Genomic DNA, 27,530 nt, shown 5'->3' on the forward strand with positions numbered 1-27,530 from the left:
CTATTTCCAACAAGTAAAAGGAAGCATTAGGACATTCTTATTTCCAACAGGTAAAACTAGGATTAGAAAATGACTATTTCATATGGGTAAAAGAAAGTGTCGGAATTGGCTTGTTTCCAGTGGGTAATAGGGAGTGCTTGAAGAATATCTCATTTGCTCACCCACATTGGAGAACTCCAAGTAATGGGCTTGGACTTTGGTGCTCCCAAGTAGCTAGCCCAAAGTCACCCACATGACTTGGGTTCATGTGAGCTTAGTATGTGATTGGCATAGGAAAAACGTATTATTGGTTTGGCATGGCATGTACACTATTTCTATATTTATTTAATGAAATAATTCCCAAAATACAGCTTGGATTAACACATAACCAACATTATATGTTATATTGGGCTTGAAATGTGTTTGGGCTTTTCATGACTTTTTGGGCCTCAATAGTATCTTACAGGAATTCCTCGCTAGTATGTTCCCTAGGACAAGTGGCAGCCTCTCAAGTCACTCCCACGAGTCCAACATCGAAAGTTCACACCAAGAGGACACCCAAAAATCACTATAAAAGAAATCTTAGCCCCAAGGTACAGGGGTTCAAGGATTTTTGACATTAATGCCCTTGCGTTGTCAATAAGCTATCTTCTCACTCATTCAACTAACTTTAGCATCAGAGGCTATTCGACGGGTACCACACCAGTGCCTTAGGTCTCACCAATTGCTTTCTTCTCTTTCATTGTGCAGATCACGCTCGGTCTCCTAAAGAGAAGTATTTACCGAAGGCATTTCTAATCCCTCAATCATCCACCTAATCTATAAGTTGGCCCTGTAAACATGAATTTCCTGCGACAAATGAGACAAGAACACGTGTACAAAATAATATTGTATTAATGAAATTTTGGGTTACAATCTCTGTATTGAATCCTCTGATTCGATCTCCAAAGTGTTTAAAGAAAATTTGTGTTTGATACAAGGGTCGTAGAGACTTGATCTTAATCAAACGGGTAGCACGAAGCTTGTTTGGTGTTTGAGATTTTTCTATGGTGAAGGAACCGGCGCGTATTTGTTGTGCTTGGTGGCTCTTCCAAAGTAGGGTGAAGAATGTAGAGAGTTTTCTGTTTCTTCTGAGTGCTAGGTTTTTTTTGACCCATTCTTTCGACTTGAGGCCTCCTATTTATAGGCTCTTGTAGGATGCTTGACCTAAATAACTTTCCCTATTTAAAATCTTGTTTTGTGGGATTTTGATTTGATTTAAATCAATCAATTCCCATAATCTTGCAATTTAACCAGATTATCTTCAATTGATTGACATAATTAATATTTGATTTAAATTAAAGTCAATCACAGAAGATTCTTTCCTTTAATTTTGTCTTCATCTTGAACCATCTGATGCACTTCGTCGAATGTCGCCATGTGTCATTTTTGACAACTAATCCGATTTTGATGAGTCACAGGCCACATGGGCAAATTACGGGGCCCACGATTTAATCCACCGAACCCTAATTATTTTCTTGTCCAATGAAATTTATTGAACCAAAATTTCTTTGTCTACAGGCCCCATTACTACCCGTCTAGTTTTGAGCGCTAACAAAACCTATCATGCAATGCATTTTCTTCCAATTTTTTGTGATAAAATAATAGATAATTGACTAAATGCATCCTCCAAAGTTTCAATAAAAAATTTCAAGTTTTTGTTACAATTTTCGTAGTTTTTATTCAATTTTTATCAATATCGATAATTTTTCAATATTTACATCGAAATTTTCGTGTTTTTAGATTACTGATATTTCCGAAACCATTATTGTTTTAGACCTTGCTCATAACCCTAGCTTAGGTGACTCATCTCCCTAGAATTACAATTCATCTTATTATTTAAAACAAATCTTCATTTGATTTGAAGACTTGAGGGAAAGGGAAATGAATGGGAGGGAGGTGATGCTTTCCCCCACGTTGCAACAAAGTTTTTCAAAATCCCCTAAAAATAATTGTTAAATAATTTTTGTTTAAATGAATAAAATTACATTTTATTTTCAAACAACCAAATCACGCGTTGAATTATATATAACAATTCATTTTAGTACTGTGATTAGCATTGCCCTAAACCTTAAACTCTTAAAGCGTGGCACATGTATATTAAGCAAGTAACTTTTCTAGTCAAGTAACAGCTAGAAAGCCTATAATTTTTTGTTGGTCAAATGGTCAAACTAGCAGCTAGACGCCAAGAAGCCCCCTTTTCTACACGTATTTCACAACAACCGTTTGTCTTACGGCCGTATTTGGTGCGGTGCTGGCGCTGACGTATATACCATATGTCCCTTTTGGTTTTTTTCTTCAAAACCCCCCGAAAAAAGCGCGGGCACTTGGCCGTTTAAAAACGATCTTCCACTTCCGGGTACTTCGTGTGGAAACAAGTGGCCACCACTCAAATTTCCTTCTTCTTAACACCCCTCCCGTTTGTTTCCCGAGAAAATTGAGAAGAAGAAAGGAAAACAAAAGAAAATGCATAGAGTGTATTGAGCATTGCCATTGCGAGCTCAGACACTCCGAGAACATTCTTCCATCTCCTCCTTATTCACTCAAAAAAGCTTCAATTTTTATTTATTTGTTTATTTTTCCGACTATTTCAGCCAATTTTAGGGTATAAGAAGCCGGATTAATTTAGGTTAATTTTCGACGGGGGAAATATGAAATTCGGAGATACTTATACGGAGTTTCTGCATAAGGAACAAGTACGATTCTCGGAGAAGTGCTCGCATGTCGAGTATAAGCGGCTGAAGAAAGTACTCAAGACTTGTCAGCGTTGTAAGACATTGCAAGAAGCTTCAACTGCTGATCAACAAGAAGGTGCTGCTAATCAAAATAAACAGTTGTGTCAATGTCAATCTTGCCCTGGTAAGAACTGATTTCCCATCTATTTTGTTTTTGCACTTTTTGTGTTTGTTTTTAGTTCTGTTTGAATGAAGCTTATTAACCCAATGTTGGTGATACAATATGATAATGTGAATGATTGTTTTAATTGTTTTGCTGTGGTTCAATTGGATTTGTGGAGTGTGCAATTTTCAATGATCAAAAGGATCACAGATACTGTGTTACCTGGTAGGAAAACAACTATTTGAGTGTGTTTAACAACAGTAGGAAACCTGTGTTTGATTTTTGTCATCATCAAGGTTGCAGGGTTTAAAGATCGAGGTTGAGATTTACCCAATTTCTTAGTTCAGGTAGCTACATTCTGCTCAGAGTATTTGAAGAAATCATAGGCTTAAACCATGCTGTTTTTGTGCTTTGGCCCCTTTTTGAACTTTTGTTTGACCATAGTTATGTTGATGTACAAGTGAATGTGTGCGATCGCGCTTACAAGATTTTATTTTTTAAAGAATATGCGATCTTGCCCTGATTATCCTTTCCTACTTCATTTTCTTATTCCTTAAAAGATGTTTCTATAGAATGAGTTTACGTGTATAGCATTTCTAATCAATGCTTCTCATAGTCCCACTTTAAAATAATGACCGTTAACATTTGGTGGTCATTTAAGTTTTCAAAATTCAAAACTTTGGATCCCTTTTATAGTGACAATTTATGTAAGCTTAGAAGTTTGAGGCCTATTTTGTAAGACTTATTTGTTATCGGTGTTCTTGTCTTAAAAAAAAGCATTCAAGAGTATATGTTCATTCAAAACATGGAAGGCCTACTAGTATTGTTGCTTACTAATGAGTAAAGCTCGTAGTCTTATCTAATCTCAATTTTCTATGTCGCAGCGTGTGATCAGGCATTCTTCACAGAGTTAATGAAGGAAGTTTCAGACATAGCTCTATGCTTCAGTTTGAGAGTCAGACATCTCCTCCATCTCCATGTTGCTACTGGAATGCAGAGATACTTACTGTGGTTGCGTCAATGTTTTATGAATGATCAGCAAGCCATGGTAGAAAAAGGGCGGACGCTAATAGAATATGTTACAATGAACGCAATTGCTATCAGAAAAATCCTTAAGAAATATGATAAAGTATGCACCAGACTGGTCAATATTAATTTTCTCTCTAACTTGGTTGATACTGTACTGCTCTGTATCTAACAATGACTTTCTTTGTTTTAAATCTTCTACTACAGGTACATAGCTCTGAAAATGGCAAGATTTTCAAATCCAAGATGCGGGCTGAACATATCGAGCTTTTGCAATCACCTTGGCTTATAGAATTGGGTGCTTTTTCTTTGAATCTTCATGGATCAGATGGTGAAGGCCTCAATGAGCTTTCTGGTCACTTCTCTTGTGATCTTGATATGACACCACCTATAATGACATTGATGCTTCCTGACTCCTTGAAGATGGAATATGATCTGACTTGTGCTGTATGCTTGGTAAGGTCTTACTTTCAGTTGCATTCTGAAGGATAAAAAGTTGGCATTTGTACATAGGTGTTCTGATGTGTATTTCATCTCACAGGAAACTGTTTTCAATCCATATGCTTTGAGCTGCGGCCACCTTTTCTGCAAGTCTTGTGCTTGCTCAGCTGCTTCTGTGTTTATCTTCCAAGGCCCTAAATCTGCAGCCCTGGATGCAAAGTGCCCAATATGCAGAGAGGTTGGTGATAATCCAAGCCCCCTTTTCTTTGTTAATATATATATACTTTTAAACTATACAAACATATTCATAACATTCTCCACAAGTATATCTTTAGTTAAAGGATGCAAGGTTTAATAGCAGGATTTGTAACGTAAATGCTAAAATTATTGAAGTTCTGTCCAGATATATCTTCCAACTTTGCATTTGAGTGAGAACTATGTCCTTCTATTTCTCATCTATCATTAGCAGAATCTAGCCCTTGGAAACATATGCAAAATGAAACTATTTTAAACTATGATCTATCAGATAACGTTCTCTTGCTGTGCATCAGACATATGATCTTCTCACTTGATTTTGATGTTTGATCTTTCTTTAACTCGAGTTTTCTCATTTTGTAAGCTTCATTATCTCATTGATTAAAATAAAAATAAATAAAAATTTGAAGTTTCATATCTTAAACTGTTTGATCTTAAGTTCCTATTCTCCTCTAATGCAGGCCGGAGTGTATGCTAAAGCAGTGCACATGTTGGAACTAGATCTGCTCCTGAAAATAAGGTGAATAAACTGAAACCTCCATTGTTCTAAAGTTAATATGAGAAAGGTCAACAAATTTTGACTCCTAAGAAAACCTTTCACAGGTGCAAAGACTACTGGAAAGATAGGTATACTGCAGAACGTGCAGAGATACTGAAGCAAAGTAAGGAGTTTTGGGATTTACAAGCCAAATATGCGGTGTATTGATCGATCAACGGGAGCTCCTATCTTACCCAATAAAGCTGTGGAAGCTGCAAAATGCATCGGTTTAGAAAGATCATCCTTCTTAGTTTATTCATTGACATGTTAGGAAAATTAGATCTTCTTAGCATACATGACTTGTCTTTCAAGTCTTTCAAGTCTTTCAAATAAAAATTGTTTGGCCTTAACTGAAGTGATATGTGGGCACAGACCTTCGAATTTGTGTAAGCAAAGAAAGAAAAGAGCACTAAATTGTATGCTTTAAAGAGGAAATCAGATTTTAGATTTTGTCGAATGGTGGATATTTTCATTAGGTTACACTTACATTACATCGGCTTGGTTTCTGCTTAAATGGAGGAGACATTCCAGAACAACTTTTTTTTTTTTTTCTTCTTTTGGGTAAAGTTTTACTATGTAATTCAAAGAAAGCAAAATTTATATGCAACCTGTAAACAGAAAGGTGGGAAAAAAAAAAAAGCATCAAAATCTCAATCACCTATTACAAAATGGATATCATTATTATCATCATCATTTAAAAGCAAAACATCCCAAGAATAAGAAACTAACATTGAACCGATGAGTGTGTTAATAAATATGCACTTTCTGACAAAATGGATATTATTTGGTCAAAATTCACTTTTAGTCCATGTAGTTTGACACTTTAATCACTTTTGACCTTGTAGTTTCAATTTCGTCAATTTTGCCATTTGTAGTTTCATATTTGTAGCAATTTAAGGACATGTTATTATTCTTGTCAATTTCTTTAACGATGCAAGGGGCAACTTAGTCAACCCAAAACCCTTAAGCGTAAAAGCTTGTCTGAAATTCTTCCAGTTTCATATTAGGGCTCGAAATTCAATACTAATCCCAATTTTTGAAAAACCTTAAACCCAAATGACCAATTTCAAGCCCTAATATGAAATTAGGGGAGTTTCAGACAAGCTTTATTCTCAAGGATTTTGGGTTGACGAAATTGCCCCTTATACTGTCACAGAAATTGACAGGAATACTAACTTGTCCTTGAATTGTTACAAATATAAAATTATAGGGTTAAAATTGACAGAATTGAAACTACATTGTCACAAGTGGTTGAAGTGACAAACTATATGGACCAAAAGTGACTTTTAGCCATTAAACTATTCTAATATACGGCACTAGAATTTGAGGTAGTTAGGGTTGTTATCCTAGTTTTGGCCATGAGCCATGACAATTGATCTTGGCCAATACCCACCGAATTTTTATTTTATTTTATTTTTTGAGAAAACACTCACCGAAAAATTTAAATAGGAAAGCAACATGTAGACTGTAGCCGGGACAACTCGACGGAAAGACTTCAAAGTCACCAAGCCAACCAGTCAATCCATAAAGCAATAAGCTCACAAGTCAATTTCCACACAGTCAATCCATAAAGCAAGCTCACGAGTCACAATTTCCACAATGTTCAATCCGACGCATATCAACATCTCATGCCACAAATTTTCCATAATTCACGCTATTGTAAAAGTGTAATTTGGTATTTTGGTTAGTCAATGTTTAAAAATTCTAGTTTAACTTGGAGTAATGCACTGAGATTTTCTGGGTTAAAATCTGGTGGTTGGTTGGGAAGCAAGCAAAAGTAATGCAAGCACGATGCAAATTGATATTCCACAAGTGTAACTTACTCTATTAAACCCGCTAATTACTACAACCTTCTGTCCAAATTATATTAAACCAGAAATAACACATAAATATGGAAACCCAGAGCACGTAGGTGGGATGGGACAGTTCAACTTCACAGAGAAAAACATGAACGTGCATTTATGGGCGTATGATTTATCATGCATCGACTTTAAAGTGCATTTTTGGGCGTATGACTTGTCGTGCATTCACGCTTTCTTTTTCCTTGTTACTGACGGAAGAAGACTTCAAAGTCAAGCCAACAGCGACCACAAATACATGATTAATTTCATCAAGCTAGGAGGGAGGAGGCCTTTTCAAATTTACCATGCTGCATGGTAGTTCAAGTTAAGACGGAGTGCAGTTAGATGGTTGCGTTGTGTTGCGGATAATCCGAAATTTCTACACCATGACCCTTTGAGGCAAAGGTCCAGACTCTCACTCACCCTGCATGTGTGTATACACACACACACACACACACACACACACACACACACACACACACATTAAACCCACCACAACCTTTCCTTCTCAAATTCTCATCTGTTGTTCATCACTTTCCCTGATCAGCTATAGCTAGTTGGACCTTTCACAAAACCAAATTCAAGGCATGATACCGAAATGGATTTGGGGGCTCGATCTTTTTCTCCCTAAATCTTTCTTGTGGCAACTCTAGAAGGTCCTGTACCTAATTTCACTCTAGGTGAAGTTGACCTTCACTCAAACCAACTCCAGGGGCCACTCCCAACTATCCCATCCAATGGCGGTTATGTGGATTACTCAAGAAATCATTTCAGCTCTAGTATACCATCTGACATTGGTGAGAACTGTTACTTCTTATCGCTTTCGAGCAATAACTTGCATGGGATCATTCCAAGATCGATATGCAATGCTCGTTATGTTCAGGTTATTGATCTGTCCAATAATTCTCTGACTGGCGTCATTCCCAAATGCTTGTCTGCATTGCCCTATCTTGTAGTACTTAATTTGAGGGGAAACAACCTTACTGGACGTATTTCTAACTTAGAATTTGGAGAAGGTTGTTACCTCAGCACTCTAGACCTTGGTGAAAATCAGATAAAAGGCCAGTTTCCAAAATCTCTAGCCAATTTTAAACCTTCGAAACAATCAGATAAAAGATGCCTTTCCATGCCTGTTGATGAACATGACATCCTATTTGCGTGTCCTTAGTTTGCGGTCCAACCAATTTTATGGAGGTATTGGATGTCCCAACACGAATGATACATGGCCAAATCTTCAAATCATAGACCTAGCTCATAACAATTTGAGTGGTGAAATACCAGCAACATTTTTGACAACATGGCAATCAATGATGGCTGATGTCCACGAAAAGGTCAATGTCCTAGAATTTTCACAACCAGGCGGGGGGATTAATGTTGGTTTTTCTTTTGGGGATGCTGTAACAGTTATCAGTAAAGGTTCAGAGAGGTATCTGGTGAAGATTATAACTTCCTACACCTTGATTGACTTCTCATGCAACAAATTCAGTGGATCAATACCTAAGGAAATGGGAGCATTCAAATCACTGTATGTCTTTAACTTGTCAGTAATGCTTTCGAAGGCGAAATTCCATCATGCAGGTACTCGAGTCCTTGGACCTGTCACTGAACAAGCTGAGCGGGCAAATTCCACCACAGTTGGCAAAGCTTACTTTCCTTTCATTCTTGAATCTCTCATATAATCAACTAGTCGGCAGGATCCCAACCAGTACTCAGTTTTCAACATTTCCAAAAGACTCATTTACAGGAAACAAAGGACTATGGGGGCCTCCTTTGACAGTGGATAACAAAGCATCACCACCAGCATTAAATGGAAGCCTTCAAAATTCTGGCCATCGTGGGATTAATTGGGATCTTATCAGTGTTGAAATTGGATTTACAGTTGGGTTTGGAGTTTCCGTTGGGTCACTTGTGTTGTGCAAGAGATGGAGTAAATGGTATTACAGAGCTATGTACAGGATGGTTCTTAAAATATTCCCACAGCTGGAGGAAAGAATTTGAATTCATCGAAGACGTGTTCACATAAATCGAAGGTGGAGACGTTGAGGAGCAATGCAGCTGGACTCCAATCCATGTATCATGTATGCCTGAAGGCTTGGGGATGTCCCTGGCCATCTTTTTCTTTATTTCAAGATACACGAAATTAGCAATGTGTTTCTGCTGTCATATTTTACCTTAATAATCATTATCTTGTATTATGCAATGTGAGTGCATATTACTATAGTTTGCTTGCTTAATTTTTTCCATGGTTAAAAGGTTGTCATGACTTTCATATGCCTCCATCCTATTCCACTACGGAAGCTTCGTCAATTCTCAATTCTCTCTTTTCCTCTGTGCTGTAGAAGGGCTTGTGGAGTTCTTTTTAAGTTTTAAGGATGGTTCGGGAATTTTGTAATCTTAGGTTATTTTATTTTTTTTATATTTTATTTTTATTAAAAAAAATTAAAAAAAGAGATATTTTAAACTAGGTTAAAAGTCACTTTTGGTCCATGTAGTTTTGCACTTCAACCATTTTTGACCATGTAGTTTCAATTCCGTCAATTTTGCCATTGTAGTTTCGTATTTGTAGCAATTCAAGGACATGTTATTATTCTTGTCAATTCCTTTAACGATGCAAGGAGCAACTTAGTCAACCCAAAACCCTTGAGCGTAAAACCTTGTCTGAAATTCTCCTCATTTTATATTAGGGCTTGAAATTCAACCACTAATCCCAATTTTTGAAGAACCTTAAACCCAAATGACCAGTTTTAAGCCATAATATGAAATTAGGAGAGTTTCAGACGAGCTTTTATGCTCAAGGATTTTGGGTTGACGATATTGCTCCTTTCACCGTTAAAGAAATTGACAGAAATACAAACTTGTCATTAAATTACTACAAATACGAAACTACATGATTAAAATTGACGGAATTGAAACTGCAAGGTCAGAAGTGGTTGAAGTGGCAAACTATAAGGACTAAAAGTGACTTTTAGCCATATTATAAATATTATCATCATTTATATGCACTTTCTGACTTCCATTATTGATGAGTGTGTTAAATACACTCATCAGTAATGAATATTTATTGATATTATACTTTAAAAGTAAAAAATATTACCCTTTCTTTCACCTATATTTTAACACCAAATTATATCATCATGTGTCAATACTCAAATATCATACAATAATTTCTCTTTTTAAGGTTCAACTTCGTTCTAAGACGGATTGAAAAAGAAAGATAATCTTTTATTTTTATTTTTATTTTTTTTAACCTTATTCACTTTTATAATAAAATAATAGAGTAATTAGACATTCGTTTGTCACAGTGATTGGATTTATTTGTCACTTTTATAATAAAATGTTATTGTTAGTGGCCCTCCTACCATGCTAAAATCCAAGTGTTTTGACATCTTCGCATTGAGCTCAGTGGTCAGGCGAAACGAAGTCCAGTTCGAGTGTTCTATCAAATTCATATAAAGTAACCACCCAGACCAAGCATTTGATCTTTTTTTTCTTTTTGGTCGAACTCGAAACCAAGCATTTGATCAAACACTCAAAAACCGCCCATTCTCTCTCTCTCTAACAGCCGCCATGGCAATGTCGTCGTGGTTCTCTCGCCTACGTTGTTCCTCAAAGTGCTTCTTCAACTTCTTGGCTCTACGATCCTCAGTGTCCCGCAAGCTTGTCAGAACTCAAACAACCACAAACTCTGAGAGCACAAAAAACCCGCTTTTATTCTGGTCGAGCTCGCTGCTTCCAATCGCTCTTGCAGTCTCAGCTGGATCACTTGCCCTCCATCCCCAATCAGACCCATCATTCTGTGAAGCTTCCAGTATCAATTCTCGGTAACTTTCTTTCATTTTAATCACATTTGTGTTATCTTGTTTAAATATTTATTTAAAGACTCTGTATTTTTGGTCCAATAGCGCCGAGTTTGTGGTTAAAGGCTCGCACAAGGAAGTCCCACGAGAGCTTATTGATGAATTGAAGGCTATTTGTCAAGTATTGCATTTACCCAATTTGGCAATCTGCTCAATTCATTGTTTTCTTTCTTCAGTTTGAAAATCCCTGCTGTTTTTTTAGATGGGTTTATGATAATATTGATAATGGTATCTGGTTGTGTAGGATAATATGACACTGGATTATGAGGAGAGGTATAACCATGGAAAACCACAGAACAGCTTTCACAAAGCAGTTAATATTCCTGACGTGGTTGTTTTCCCCAGGTGAGAGTCATGCTTCACCTCCACTTCAAATTTCATAAAGATTTTCCTTTATGCTTCTTTTGTTTTCCCTTGGTGGTTCTGTCAACTTAGGAATGAAGACTCTTCAACATGTGATGATAGTTTTCACAGGAAAATATGCCGTCTAAATATTATTATGTATGTAATTCCAATCTTCACCACAGATGATTCATAATTTTCAGGTCTGAAGAGCAAGTTTCTAAGATAGTCAATTCATGTGACAAGCATAAGGTCTGAAATTCTCCTTCCTTCATAAATTTAATGATTTTCTACCCTCTTTGTTTTCTTTTAATCCGTGTTACTTGTTGTGCTTTTGAATGTTTAAAATTTCACTTTTCTCTTGGGATTGTGAACCCAATAATGTAGTGAATATATTTCTCACATGAACTTTGTGATTGAAAACAATACGTGAAGAAGCACACATCTGATCTTGTGTATTTTGCTTTCTAATTTCACTGGTGTTGGACAATTAAATTTACATTACAAGTACTAACTGCTTTTGCTTTTATATGTAAATCAGGTTCCCATTGTACCATATGGTGGAGCCACATCAATTGAGGGTCACACCTTGTCTCCCAATGGAGGTGTTTGCATAGACATGTCATTAATGAATGTATGTATATGCACCGAGTGTGATTTAGTATTAAAACTTTTATTTTTCACAATTAAAATATTCTTCACCTGCCAATTCTGGTCTTCTGTCAGTCCTGATTTTTCACAATAAGTAAAGCTCATAATAGTAACTGCCTTTTGTAACTTGAGGTTCAGTATGCAACTAGCAAGATTGTAAAATTATTAACCTTTAAATCTCTCAACTTGTTGCTTCAGTGCATGATCCTAATAAAGTTCCAAGTTTTCTTCAGTTTTGAACGTATACAGATCTGGAATCAATACTGTCTGTGTAACATGATTCACCTATTTCCTTATAATATTGGGATTAGCAGCAGAGTTTATAGACTGGCTTAAATTATGAATGTGTTTAATTCATATCCCTCTGCGGACAATTTTCTTTTCTACTGTCATGCTTATATTCCTCAAAATTTTCAAATTTTAGCGTGTTAAAGCATTACATGTTGAGGACATGGATGTGGTTGTTGAGCCTGGGGTTGGATGGATGGAGCTTAATGAATACCTGGAGCCTTATGGTCTATTCTTTCCCCTGGATCCAGGTTAGTTAGTTTTTTCTTTTTGGGTAATGGTTATTGGTCATATCAAACACTGTAATCTATCCATGGGATGTATTAATTGTTTATCAAGTTTATTTGATACACTGTTTGAAGATTTTTTTTTCTTCTTTTCAAATGCATTCTAGTGGTGCATTATGTATAAAACATGGCATCAGAAGCTGTATGAATGCAATGCATGTATTAAAGCATTATCTGGTTCTTAATGTTCATGTATTTGGTGGTTATTATGATTTGGTTATATACACAGTTTAAATTTGCTTTAATAAGCAACCTACTCATAAGTTGACCCTAGTACCTTCTCTTTCTAAGCTCAAGTTGGAACCAAGTCAAATAATTACAATATAGTGGTGTTTACTTGACATTTGAGCTAACCAAAAAACCTTATCTGGAACATTGTTTTGTTTCCATCATCAAGGTATGTGTTATCATCAGTTTCCTCATTCAAGTTTAATATGTATTTTCAATAAGCTTGAAAGCTTTTGTTTAAAAGTGCTACTTTTTGGTGTTTCCGTATAACCATTTGAGTTATATGCATGAAATTTGAGGAGAAACTCCTTAAGTTACTATAATTCTATGTTTTAGCTTTTGAACATCATTTTCACTTGAATGCGGTGAGAGTAACTAAGTACTATACTATGTTTTGATGTTTTTTTAAGGTAAAGATTATGTTTTGATGTATTTCATTCCTCCGTAAGGTGTCCTTTCTCTTTCTCTTAAGTAAATTGTGCTATTTCCATTTTCATGTATTTCACCATTGTTGACTAGCAGGGCCTGGTGCAACAATTGGAGGAATGTGTGCTACACGTTGCTCCGGATCCTTAGCTGTTAGGTAGTTATTCTGCTCTTTTAGCTTTTAATTTTGGGATCCACTCAATATCTTTTGACTCATCACATGTGAGATTGCTTTCTGTTTATTTACTGGTTAATTAAACTTAATTGAATAAATGCATTTTTCAGTGCTAATATACAAGGCCTTTGACTGAGCTTTAACCTTTTATATAAAGAAACTCTTTAAATTAGCACCTAATTAAGTGTCTTATGGAAGTTATTGGTTTAAGCACATGTGATGCTGTCACCCTAGCTCTGCCCTTTCTTCTTTATATGTGTCATGTGATATCCTTTATCATTACTTAGGCATAAATACGTGTTTTACAGGAAACTCATAATAACATCAATGAGATCTGGTAAATTTTGAAGATGAATGGTAGATTTTGTCACATGTCTCCTCCAAACATTAGCTGCCCTGCTGTCCACTTTATTAAGGACCTTTTTTACGTGCACTGGGCCTCTCTCTCTCTCTCTCTCTCTCTCTCTGACTTAATGTTCAAGCTACTCATTCCTGTGGTAGATATATTTCTTTTCTTTAATCTTATGTTTGGGCGGATATGTTTGAGGTCTTAGCATGTAAATTTTGGCTTATTGGGTCTGGTTTACTTTTCATTTTAATGATTTTGTTTTTAGCATGTAGGTATGGAACCATGCGTGATAATGTCATCGGTCTCAAGGTATGTTAATTATTTTTACTAATGCTTGGAACACTCTTTTTTTATTTTTTTTATTTTTTAAATTTAATTTAATTTAATTTAATTTTTATAAATAGAAGAAACAGTTTTAAAAAATTAAGAGGGTACAAGAAAGCGACAAGGAGTCTGCCAACAAACAAAATACAACTGATTACAATAAAGAAACTAACGAAAAGCTTCCTTCCAATCTAGTATAAAAAAGAGAGTGAAGAATCCCAAACAAAAATATTACAGAGAAGTTATCCAATAGATATCTTCCAGTCTAGCAGAATAGAAGAGAGTGAAAGGTCCTTGAACTCTGATGAAGCAGAAGCCCAAAGTGAAGACAAAATTCTCACCCTCTCCAAAAGCTCTTCTACCCTACCCCTTATTACAGTGAAAATCCTTCTATTCCTCTCCATCTATACTACCCACAAAATAGCCATCCTGCAGCAACCCAACCACACTTTAGCCTTCTTTCCTTTACGAAGAGCAGCAATATTTTCACAAAGCAGTGAATAACACCCTTCTGGAATCACCCAGCCTCCTTGAATAAATACCACAACATTAACAATGAACAAACAGATGATCGGCATTCTCTCCTTTCATTAAAGCTACTGGAGAATGAACAAACGGCTTGGATCACATGTGTTACTCTGTATTTCTTATGTTTTTTATCTTCCAGGTAGTTCTTGCAAATGGAGATGTTGTTAAGACTGCATCTCGTGCTCGAAAGAGTGCTGCAGGGTTCGTTTTATTTTATATTTTATATTTTTAAATTATAACTAAATACGTTGTTTATCTTCTAGGAGATTCATGGAAACTCAGTCATGTTGTGAGCTTTATAAAATTTGCATGTCATAGGTATGATTTGACCCGCCTGGTCATTGGAAGTGAAGGAACTCTTGGGGTAATAACAGAAGTCACTTTACGGCTTCAAAAAATTCCGCAATATTCAGTGGTATGCTGATAGGTCTTCTATTATATATTATATCTAAAAACTTCATTTATCTTAAAAATTGTGACCTCTCTTTGGACCTCTCCTATGATATTCGTTAATATTATGATTTCTCTCTTCCACAAGAAATTTTCGTCTCAGTTGATTAATTCTTGCAGTTACATTATCCTCACTTACAATTATGTTTAAAGGTACTCATATATAGCATTCCATTATTAATTGTGACAGAAATTTGCAGGTTGCTATGTGTAATTTTCCTACAGTTAAGGATGCTGCAGATGTTGCTATTGCTACTATGCTGTCTGGAATACAGGTAGAGCTTTAGCTGCTTACATATATGCATTCACGTTTTAAATTCTTCATAGATTTCCTCTTCATAATCATTAGGTGTCAAGGGTTGAACTACTGGATGAGGTTCAAGTGAGGGCCATCAACATTGCTAATGGGAAGAGTTTGCCTGAAACTCCGACTTTAATGTTCGAATTTATAGGCACAGGTGAAATAGGGTCTCTTCTTTTTCTGTCTTGGCTGTCATGTATTGTTTTTATTTATTTTTGGCTAAATATATTTCTAAAAGGAGAACATTTCTACAATTGAGCTAACTGCACCTGGTATCAAAAAACTATTTCGTTTTTCCCTCTCCCGGTATATGACAAAGTCATGAAATCTACAAATGATTTGACACACAGTGAACATTAAGGAGGAATCCGGCAGTTCATGCTCTAGTTTGTATAGGCATTGGAAAAAGCAGTTGATTATGTTAGTAGGTAAAGGTCTGTTATTGCCTCTTGGATCAACTGGTGATTCTTTATTTGGCCCAGGCTGTACCAGTTTCCTGGGGAAAAAATATGGGGAAGGAAAATGAAAAAAGAGGGAAACAAGAGAGAATATGCATGTCTAAGTGGATGCCAAATATCTACGATCAATTGCACTAGAAGAGCTAGATTAGCATGCTCAGCAAGGAACCAAGAAATAGTATTTTCATTGTGACCACAGGCTTTATTTTGTTGAACCCCTGCCCCTTTTCCCATCAAGTCAACATTGACATTTCATTTTACAATAAAAGTTATTAAGATGCCTTCTCTACTTCTAGTGATTCACGATTTCTTTTCTTTCTGTTTTTCAGAGGCATATTCCCTTGAACAAACCCTTATAGTTCAGAAGATTGCTTCTGAACACAATGGGTCAGACTTTATTTTTGCGGAAGATCCTGAAACTAAAAAGGAACTCTGGAAGGTTTTGAATATTTGATTGGTGTACAACAAAAATGGAATTATTTTCTTGTATCCGTTGTGGGTTTGTGGTTGTTAAATCTCTCTTTGTATTTGTGCTCCTTATTTATGGGACTTACAATTTCTTTTGTTTCAACTATACTCAACGAAAAAAAAATCACACTTTTGAATTTATTTATTACTTTATCACTTATTGGCTTTCAAAATTGGGGCAAGTGCAAATAAAAAAATTAATTAATTTGTCATATGCCGCACTTTGGCTTGTAGATTCTTGTCCTCACTTTTTGATATTTTCACTGAATAAAATATGTGGCTGCATATTCATTTTTATTGATAGAATTATGTTCCTAGGTGCACCTATTGTCCAAACTTACAGGTTAATTGCAGCTCGATTTCAAATTGTTTTGATATTATGCTTCAAATTGTTTGGATCTATCAATCCAACTAGTCCTTGTTGTCATACTCTATATTTAAATCGTTTATTACATGCAGATGAGGAAGGAGGCACTCTGGGCATGTTTTGCAATGGAGCCTAATTTCGAGGCAATGATTACGGTCAGTTAATATCAGTATATTTGAATTATAGTTCTGGACTTTTATGTGCAATTGTTTATATCTGTGTATAAAGTTGCCAAACATTTTAAATGAGTTCCAAAATTGCTCTCAGAACATGCTACTGAGAGCAATCAGTGAATCCTAATGTGCTTATGGTTGACATGGCTTATATTCCTGTGCTTTTCCTTTTTCTTTTTAATGTTTTTTGTTGGGAGGTGGCGGGCGATGGGGTGACAACTAGGATGTTTTTTCTCTTGTTCTATCAATTTAATTCTTTCCTTTGTACATGTTTTATATGCTGCCATCTCTAAAAGCATTTTTCCTTGTTGGCTCATTAGGGCATAGTAGAGAAGAAAAGAATGTATTGCTTGTGAAAGGGGAAGGATTTCTAAGAATCTCGCTTTGTTTTCTTTTCTTACCTTTCATCCTTTCAGGCAACCTGGTGGATCTTTTGAGAATTAACTTATAAGTTTTTCATTTGAAGTTCCTAAAAAGTTTCAACGGTTTCCTATGCTCCCTAATTCTCTTAAGTTGCATACATGGAATTATTAATTACAAAGAAATAGTTTCTGGGTTGTTAAAATCACATTTTTGGTTTCCTTAGATTCTCAAAGGTGCTCTTTTTTATGTTTTACTTTTCACTATGTGCAGGACGTATGTGTTCCTCTATCGTGCCTTGCAGAATTGATATCAAGGTCCAAACAAGAGCTGGATGCATCAGAACTGATTTGGTAATGTATAGTCAAATGACTGTATTCCCATATTATTCAGGAGAGAAGTTATGATGAAATATATTTTTGTGCACTGATAGCCGGGACGATTAAATGGACTGACTGTTGTAGTGCCTTTTATTGTTTTTTCCTAACCACAGCACAGTTATTGCTCATGCTGGTGATGGGAATTTCCACGCACTGATTCTTTTTGACCCTTACAATGAAGAACATCGACGAGAAGTACAGAGACTGAACCATTTTATGGTCCATACTGCCTTGTCAATGGAAGGTACGAACTATTCTGGGGCCCAATTTAGAATTTTCCTGTTCTCCAAGTCAATGAATTATTGAGGGGCTATGGAAAGTGGCTATTATTAAAAATATCTTTTTCGGATTCTCTTTCTTGGTATCTATACATGTTAATTTTGTTAATCTATTATATCTACGTGTAGTCGCCAATAGTTGATGTTATCCCAAGTCAGTTAATTCTTTTAGGTTTTCCACTGGCCAAATATTATTAAACCACAATGGTTGACTAATTATGGTGCTAAAAGTTGGTATTTGACAACTGAGCAGGAACATGTACGGGTGAACATGGCGTTGGTACAGGAAAAATTAAGGTACTTAATTTATCTGTGGACTTGCTAGCGATTTAATGTAAAATAGGTATGGTCATATGCTTTGGAATGTGGAATCCAGCCATTAGTATATTAGTCAGATGAATATTATGCTTTGGAACTGCCGTTTCTGGCTAATGTCCCAGGCATACATTGAAAGGGATAGTTGGTATAGAGCAAAAATTATAAATAAACTTGATGGTTGGGACCATTACAATAATGGACTTAGCTTGAAGACTGAGTATTTTCTTTATTCTAATGCGATTCTCTTTTTCACTTTCAGTATCTGGAACAAGAATTGGGGATGGAGGCTTTGAAGACAATGAAAAGAATAAAAGCAGCATTAGATCCGAACAATACTATGAATCCAGGAAAGCTTATTCCTTCTCATGTTTGTTTTTAAGTGCTTACACACACACATGCATGTGTGCGCCCCTGTACATAGAAGGGGTTGAGGTGAAAACCTGTCTGCTAGCTATAGATTAAATATTTTCGTTTGTAACTGGATCGTATTAAGCTTCCCTTGAGTTGAATATTATACATTTCTGTTAGAATCTTGTGACTGGAGTCTATTTCAAAGAGAAATGTGAACCAAATTAGTTTGAGTTAAATTTAAACGCTAAACAAGCCTCTCCTCCTCTTTATGCCTGTAGAAATGAAAAAAATTAATGTACATTTTGTTAAGTCCAAACCTTTTCCTTCTTTTTGCTAGAGAAATACAAACTTATGTTGGCTCTGATATGGCAGGCTTTATGTTCCTTTGTTCTTTAAATTTTATTCTTCTATTCTCATAAGCATTTTAAGAGCTTTGTCAACTTCTGTTCCTTGTTCCGATTTCCTCCTCTCTCTAATGTCTTTCCATTAGATTACTTACCCCATTCATGGGAAAGCAAATAATTTCCCATTCCCAAATCCATTTTCCTGTGAACCAAACGCTACCTAAGGGTCCAAACTTAAGACTTCCTTTTAGATTAGAAGAAGTAGACGGTGATTGAAGTTGAAAAAAAGGAAGAAAAATATTGCAATTCATATGATTATGTGAAAGAGTGGTCAATTGGCTCTTGTTGGCCAATGGGGTGGATGTTGCATGGCTCGAGGCTTTTATTGGATAGACTTTAGGGTAGGCCGTGAATTTCTATGGCTCAATGCATTTGCCGGGAGACTTGGATAGAAGTCAATGATCAAATTGGAAACTGACAAAACAAGAATGTGACAAAATAGAACAATGATAAGATTCGCATGGATTTTTTTATTTTTTATTTGGTAAAAGGAGTCCTTTATAGAAGAACAACAAAACTGTGAAGGGCTACAAACCAAAAATACCAACCAGAGAGGTCAGTCCCAAAACAGTAAAGAAAATAAACGAAACAAAATGAAAGAGAAAACTTAGAAAAGTGTCTAGTTCGGTGGGCAAGGTAATCCATCCCGTGAAAGTATGTAGACCAGGGCAGTTGGAGGTCGAATGACCCACGCCTCAGCACACAACCCCCTTCGTGCTTGCGAAGCCACCCAGTCAGCTGCATGGTTTGCGTCTCGAGTAGTCCATGCCCACCGGAGAGAAGAGAATGAAACTTTTAGCATTCTAATGTCATAGAGAATAGGGTAAAGAGTCCAGTTTGAGACAGAAATATCTTCTTGGACAGCAGCAAAACAAACCTTGAAATCAGTTTCCACAATAACATTGGTGAAACCTCGTACATATGCCATCTCCAATCCACTCCGGATCGCATGACATTCAGCCTGCACAGCTGATAATGATTGGAAACAATGTGTAATGCCATCAAGCAAAATACCAGTATGATCCCTCATCACAACTCCATCAGAGGCTGCATTCGTAACTTTATCCCAAGCAGCTCATAGTTTATTTTGACAGTCCCCACTGGAGGATTGACCCACTGATGACTGATCACAGGTGTATTATTGAAATGGTTTCTATTTTCTTTTGAGCTCACAAGTGAGAAATTCCACAATACTTCTATCCGCCAAGGAGGCCGTGAGTTCTGGCGATGGTGGCCAGGAATTTGAATTGTCATACACCATTTTACGACGAGTTCTCCAAAGATCAAGAATCTAGCTATCCAACGAAGTGAAAGCTTGAGGCAGAGGTCTGTAAGCAATACAACTAGCAAACCACGCTCTGGCAGCCCAAGGACAAAAGAAGAGTGTATGCTCAATGGATTCAGGTTGTTCCTTGCAAAAAGGGCAAATGGAAGACTGGCAAAGCTTACGTTTGAAAAGGATCTCAAAAGTGGGAAGGAAACCATTGACAGCACGCCATAGGAAAATTTTGATTTTAGGGAGTGTTCAGCAATTCCAAATATGAAACCAGACATTAGAATCAATCACATGAGAAGAGCTTGCCTTCATCACAACCTGATTCTTTTTTATGCTCCATGAGATAGTAATATCCAAATTTAACTGAGTATCTCCCATTCACAGTATGTGGCCAAATAAGTCTGTCAGGGAGATCCAAATTGCTGATGGGAATTGCCATGATTGCTTGGGCATCCCGCGGAATTGCCATGATTGCTTGGGCATCCCGCGAAGAAATAAACGCTCTGATTTGGAGCATGTAGGGGCACAGGACAAGAGGCCCTAAGATACCCAGGGTCATGTTGAGGTAGCCAAGTATCAGACCATATATTATTGGTATTGCCATCTTGCTCCTTTGATAAGAAACACACGCCTTACCAAAAGGCTATTTCAAGCGCAAGAAGCCCTGCCACTCTTTCCAGCCTCCAAGAAACCACAATGGGGATAATAAAGACTTTTAAGAACACTAACCCGAAGTGCGGTGGGGTTCGCAAGAATTCGCCAACATTGCTTAGCTAAGAGTGCTTTATTAAAATCATCCAAGTTTCGGAATCCCAAGCCGCCACAAGACTTTGGTTGCCCAAGGTTAGTCCAATTTCTCCAATGAATTTTATCCCCCGAGTCGGAGGAGCCCCACTATAAATTAGCCATGATCATGCCAATCTCATAACATAGAGTAGAAGGCAGTTTAAAACATGTCATTGGGTAGGCAAGTATTGCCGAGGCTATAGCCTTAATCAGAATTTCTTTCCCAGCATACATCAAAGCTTTACAGTTCGAGCCATGAATCACTTTAGTTATCCTCTCTTTAATATAACTCAGGGCTTCCTTTCTTAGATCTTCCCCAAACAGTAGGTAATCCTAAATATTTCCCAAAAGATTAACAGCAGGTTGGATATTTAAAACATCACAAATCTCAATTCGCAACTCAGAAGGAACATTTGGGCTAAAGAAGATGTTCGATTTATCCAAGTTAATTAACTGACCAGAAGCAATGCAATACCACTTTAGCAGAATATCCAGTCTGCGACAATTAGCTGGGGGAGCTTTGAGAAAGAAAAGAGTGTCATCTGCAAAAAATAAATGAGAGATGAGAGGTCCTTCCCTACCAATTCTGATACCATTCAGACTTCCATTTGAGCAACTCTTAAAAATAAGATGAGAAAGGGCTTCATTAACCAAGAGGAAAAGACGGGGAAACGGGGTCCCCTTGGCGTAGTAGACCTCTGGTAGGTTTAAAATATCTTCCAGCTTTACCATTGAGAACAACAGAGAAAGTCACCAATAAGTATTATGATGGAAACAATACAACAAAATGCAGGACCGCTCTCCTGCGAATTTGGGGTACAGAGCTCGACTTTTAACAATGGCAACCTTACAACAATCACTATCACGCCAGCTTCCATCAACTTGGATTGTGGGGGACGCTCTCAGCTCTAAGCTGGATTTTGGATCTTTTGCCTAGGGTTATTTGAAGCATGCACACACAGTACTCATATTGTGCGCATTAGTGCCTATGTAAAGGAGTTGACAGTGACACCCTTAAGGACAAGAGGCGGAACCAAAAAAATTTCCCCCCATATACGTGTCTGGCTTCTATCGTGGAGAGATGTTGGAGTAGGATGGGCTAATTATTGTTGATTGAGGTGATTAAGGTATCATAATCATTATAGGGTTTTTATTTTATTTATTATTTATCGTGAATAGTCCCTGTACTGTTGTAGACACATCATTTTGGTCTCTATCCTTCAAATTCTTTTATTTACATTTGGTCCTTGGAGGACAATACCTACCACTCTAATTCAAGCATTATTTTGATGAGACTAATTTCCGTCGTTAGGGGGAGAAAATATTGTTTCTGAAAACGACGTGTATTGCTATGAAATGCATTCATTATTATTTCATTAAAATTTTGTGCCACTTAATGTGAAAATAAGGTAGAAAAGAAACCGCAATTTAGAAGATTGCAAGTCAAATGCTAGATGCATTTAAAGACAAAGCTGAAGTGACAAGTCACATCAAAATGTTGATGTCCTAATTAGGCAATCTAAAGTGGTGGCAAATGATTTATCTAATTGTGTGCCTAAGTAGTCCATAATTGGCTCCGTTGAAGTTGAGACTATATTAAAAGGTCTATGCAACCCAAATAATATAATACTATATGAAATATCCACACTTCCTACATATTTAATCTTGTAAGAGACACATTCTTATAAGAAGACATAAGTCCATTAGAAAATAATGAAAGCCCTTGAAGAGGCATGGGTACCCAATGACTATGAAAATGTCTATATCTTATGCATGCATAAAGAGAAATGTAGGTTTATAAATTAATGAACATCAATGATATTGTTTATTTATAGTACGTACTAAAGATATCAAGGGCTATGATGATATTGATTTGCATTTTATTATGATTGTCGACAATGTAAAGAAAGATTGGCCAAACTGGAAGAGGCAGTCCAGTAAAATTAAATATTTTTGGAAAACATGGAAGAAACAAACCTAGAGTTCAAATACCAAAAGATATGAAATCATTTAGGTTACAAATCGGTGTTTGTGATGTAGTGAAATAAAATCACTGGACATGGCACAATGTATCCATGTAAAGACATAAAATTTTGATCATATTCTCCTGTCAGATCATATAAATAAAATCATGTTCTTGTTTATAAAGCATGTTTACTGCATATTTATAGAGATTGACGTCTACATGAAAATATAAAGATTATGAATTTAAGCATATCGCCAGAAGTGATCTTTTGAAGAATACATAAGAATAAATTCGGAGAGATGTAAAATGTCATATATAAATTATTGAAAGAAACTCTTTAAGAAGTTAAGGAGCCTGAAGCTCAATGTCTATACTCAATTTTCATTTCATGAAAATGATCTAATTGCCTCAAGTGAGTATAATGATTGAGTTATGAATTCGAATTCAAGTTCAATATCGTTGCAGCGTATTCAGATTTTTAAAGAAGTTATCTGAATATTTAGGTCTCTTGAAGAGCCTATGACATGTTAGCATAGTAGACACAAATTTATATGAATAGCTTATTACATCATGCAATTTTATACTCTTGTCTTCGTAACGGCAATGTATGAGTTTGCTTATATTACTATTTTGATGATATTATAGAATATGATGTTATTTTAAGAATTGTTAATGCGAAAGGATTTTTGAAAATAGTTTAGATATTTTTGGTATTACTCTAACCTGAACATGGATTCAAGGGAATGACACACATACATCCTCCAATGATGATATTGAATAAATTTTTATATAAAGCATTACTAAAGCTCGTTCTCCAGGAAGAAAATGAGATATCAATATCATTTGTGTTGTATCTTCAAATAATTCAAGTTTGTCATCATCAGGGGGAGGATTCAACAGTGTTCTACATATAGGACATATGCGCATTATACTCTTTTACCTTCGACTAGGTTTTTGTCTTACCGGGTTTTTCTTATGAAGGTTTTAACGAGGCAGTATAAGTGCGTTCAACACCATATCAATGATCCAGAAGAATGTTGCACTATTTTTCCCTTTGCATAGGTTTTGTCCCACTGGGTTTTCCGAACAAGGTTTTTAATAAGGCAACTATGTCAATTGTGTTCACCCGTTTTCGCGTTTACTCCTGGGATGGAAGGGCGAAGTTCCCCACTGGCTTGGAGACCATGTGTTGGTCAACAAGTCAGCTTTCTTTGGTGTACGAGCGTGCCACTGCTAGCAATGTAAATCCTAGCAGACTTCTTTTTAGAGTGGATAACTTGCGCCCCAAGTTACTGACTTCTAAAACAAATGACTGTGAATTTGGGTGAGGAATATCTACCAAGTAAGTTCTTTTCTTGCCTCAGACTGGTGAGGACTTTCATAATTTATCTCAGTATCAAATGGCTGTTCTGGCCAGAAATATTTGATAGAAGTTGGACTGTTTTAGGCAGAACTGCCTTTTACAAAACAATAAATAGGTATATCGACGTTAGGAAGGTCAAAAGATGGCCGGAACTCCGTTTTTGTTTGGATGGAAGGTTCTACTTTGGGCTGGACTGGACGCGCCTGGGCCGGTCCGTACTTGCTTCGTGACTTCAGATGCTAGGCTGACCTATAAATCGATACCAAAGTTCGATTTTGGCAGAGCTTTATGTTTACTTCACGCTTCGTGAGGCCTTTGAATGGGCAGAACTGCAGCTTCTTCAGTTTGAAGGGGACAGAAGTGGCTATTCTCGAGGGTTTGATGGGCTAGAGATTGCACTACGAGCGTTGTTCTGCTTGAGCAGGACTCTTCATGGGTTCGCTGAGGTCTCCACGTTTGTGAAAACTCAAACTCTGCTTGTTTTGGCTTTTGCTGAACCAAATTTGTAACGAGAGATCTCGTTTTAGAAGACTTATTTTCTAAGTCTGAACTTTGGAATTCTGATCTAAAGCTGGTTTCTCTTGGAATCCAAGTGAGCTTTTAGTTGTTTTCTTCTTGTTGTTTTTTTTTTATTGATTGATGAATTGAGTGTCTTTTTTCTTTCTTGCCTACTTCTGTTTTTATAAGAGACCTTCTTGGGGAGGTGGTTTTAATTTTAATAATGGGCGGCAAAAAGATCTCCTAAAATGTAAAGTAGAAAAGATTTTTATCAATCATGGCAGATAGGCTCTCAGTAGTCACCTCCTAAAGCAATCCCTTCCCTGGTTTCCTGGGTGGCAGCTTTCTATTTCAATGCCATCGTCTGTGTGGGCTGATTTTATGGCGGTTTGGTTTTTCTTTTGTATTTTCTGAACAACTCCCTGTTTCTTGCTTTTGAAAGCGTGACCCGTGAATTCCTTGGAAGATGGTGTATTGCTCTGGAGCAAAATCTCTGAATACAGATGGGCTTTTGATCTTCTGTTGGCAGTGTTTCAGAGACGTCTCTTCTCATATAAAAACTTTAGTTGGAATTGCTGACTTTTAAAAACTGAGGTAGCCACGTGGGTGTGTTTTTTAATCTCTTGGGTTTGAGCCCAATCAAAAATTGTGGGATGATCCTTGAAGCCTTAATGACAGCTCCCATGTTTGGTCTTTCTTGGGCTGGGCAAGTAACTTCATCATGGGCCTGTTTTTGAACTTTTTTGGCGTGCTAAATTTAGGCCCAAACAAATTGTATGGTGGACAACCAATGGGGAGTGTTGTAAATGCATGTGTTGGTGGATGACCACCATACCTCTTAGCATTCACCCTTTCTAATTCTATGTAACCTATGCACTAAATATTATAGTTATGAGTTGTTAATGTCTTCATATCATTGTAAGCCTATAAATAAGAGGACTTACCAGGATGAGAGATACAAGTTGATTGACACAAATTCTATTGTCTTTCTCTACTTTCCAATTCTCTCTACAATTTTCCCTTAGTTATATAACAATATTATGTTTTTAAAATAAAGATAATATCCCTATTTTTAGTATCAATTAATTTACCAAATAAATGGGCTCAATTAATTGATCTAGGAGATTTTCTTTTTGTCCACGTGGGGTTTTGTGATTGGTACCGGATTATTTATTCCCACATATTACATCAGCTTGGTTCCTGCTTAAATGGAGGAGACATTCCAGAACTTCTTTTTTGTTCTTTTGGGTAAAGTTTTACTATGTAATTCAAAGAAAGCAAAATTTATATGCAACCTGTAAACAGAAAGGTGGAAAAAAAAAAAAAAAAAAGCATCAAAATCTCAATCACCTATTACAAAATGGATATTTATTATTATCATCATCATTTAAAAGCAAAAATCCCAAGAATAAGAAACTAATATTGAACCAATGAGTGTGTTAAATATGCACTTTTTGACAAAATGGATATTATTATTATTATCATCATCATTTGTATGCACTTTTTGTCTTCCATTACCGATGAGTGTGTTAATAAATACATTATTTACTTATAAATGAAGAAAAATATATTCTTTTGGAAATTTTATGTGTTATAATATAAGTGAATATTTATTGATATGTTGTAAATGGATGAGTTGGTGGATGACCACCATACCTCTTAGTATTCAATCCTTCGGATTGTATGTAACCTATGCGCTAAGTATTTGTAATTAGTGCTTGTAACCTATAGGTATATTGTATTCAATTTCATGAAATGAGATTTACATTTATACAAAAATATGATATTGGTTACCCTTCATGTGTGTTATGATGGAGCTGAAAAAAAAGGGGAAATTAAGGCCCAAACTCTTGATCCTCAATATATTTAATCAAGGACTTGAAGATCCTAAATTCTACACATATGAAGGAATGAGCCATAAGCTACAATTTCTATACATCTAAAAAGGCTAGAAAATCCTTTTATATATGTATATGTACATATATAATTTCATGGTTCACAAAGTGAAAAGGTGATTAAAATGTTAATATGAACCATGTTGATCAATACCAAATATTCGTTGGTTCTCTCACTTTTATGGTTTATAAATTTGGAGATACTCATAAGCTGTGCAGTCTCATTTGAGCTGTAAATCCCACTGTACATTTATGTGTTCAATTTATTGTGAAAAACTTTAGCACCATGTACTTGAATGAAAGAGGGATTTTGTTAATTCAGATATTGGAAACTGAGGGTCATATCATAATGATTTTGACCTGAAGTTTAAACATTGAACAAATGTGATAATTATAGGACTAGAAGTTCTTCAATCACTCTTATTGAAACTAGAAGTTTCAACTATTTATTTTACGGCAGTTTAATTATTGTCTTACTTTTATTATTGTATTTTATTTCTTTCATTTTAGTATTTTATATATATGGATAAGAAGTCCTAAATGTGACATGAAGTTCAAAACATCTCAGTTATAATGTTTAATTATGTGCAAGACCAGAAGTTTTGGGACATATGTATTAAAGTATATAAGTTATAACTCAAAATTCTACTCCATGTCATCCTCAAACTATAAGTTTTAAGTGCATTAAAATTAATTTGAACATGTAGTTCAAAGCATAACTATTAATTCCATTTATTTGGATCTACGTATTCGAACCTAAAGTTTCGAATATATGTTGATATGAACCTGAAGTTCATAGTTTTTCATGGATCTTAATACCATATATGAACATGAAGTTCATTACTTCTTTGTGCCTATTTGCCATTTGAACTTCATAGAACCTGAAGTTCTATATCCATGAGATGAATTATCAAAAACTCAAATTTTATGATTTCTTGGAAAAATAGCCTACTTTGAGGCACATTGAATTGGTTGGAAATCCATGCTCCACAATGATGCATAATATTTTTATAAATTTGTAAGAAC

General features: G+C 36.0%; 2 protein-coding genes across 3 annotated transcripts; both read left to right on the forward strand.

Moving 5' to 3' along the window:
- Positions 1-2,422: 2,422 nt before the first annotated feature.
- Positions 2,423-5,436, forward strand: LOC117634736 (probable E3 ubiquitin-protein ligase BAH1-like). The gene is made up of 6 exons (XM_034368943.1): positions 2,423-2,877; positions 3,741-3,985; positions 4,090-4,338; positions 4,424-4,561; positions 5,040-5,098; positions 5,182-5,436. Exons 1-6 carry the CDS (start codon positions 2,670-2,672, stop codon positions 5,282-5,284), a joined length of 1,002 nt encoding a protein of 333 aa, XP_034224834.1. The 5' UTR covers positions 2,423-2,669; the 3' UTR covers positions 5,285-5,436.
- A 4,903-nt stretch (positions 5,437-10,339) lies between these two features.
- Positions 10,340-18,526, forward strand: LOC117633782 (D-lactate dehydrogenase [cytochrome], mitochondrial-like). 2 transcript variants are annotated; one of them, XM_034367550.1, is made up of 18 exons: positions 10,340-10,778; positions 10,860-10,935; positions 11,059-11,159; positions 11,360-11,408; positions 11,698-11,790; positions 12,232-12,346; positions 13,133-13,193; positions 13,833-13,869; positions 14,552-14,613; positions 14,731-14,827; positions 15,063-15,137; positions 15,212-15,320; positions 15,951-16,060; positions 16,549-16,611; positions 17,263-17,342; positions 17,483-17,613; positions 17,901-17,944; positions 18,225-18,526. In XM_034367550.1, the coding sequence occupies exons 1-18, from the start codon at positions 10,525-10,527 to the stop codon at positions 18,342-18,344; spliced, it is 1,677 nt and encodes a 558-aa protein (XP_034223441.1). In that variant the 5' UTR covers positions 10,340-10,524; the 3' UTR covers positions 18,345-18,526. The 2 variants fall into 2 exon arrangements, with proteins under 2 accessions (XP_034223441.1, XP_034223442.1); XM_034367551.1 differs by lacking the exons at positions 17,901-17,944; positions 18,225-18,526 and having other exon boundaries at positions 17,488-17,609.
- The last annotated feature ends 9,004 nt before the right edge of the window (positions 18,527-27,530 follow it).

Source organism: Prunus dulcis, chromosome 7 (assembly GCF_902201215.1).
Source record: "Prunus dulcis chromosome 7, ALMONDv2, whole genome shotgun sequence".
Classification (NCBI taxonomy): Eukaryota; Viridiplantae; Streptophyta; class Magnoliopsida; order Rosales; family Rosaceae; genus Prunus; species Prunus dulcis.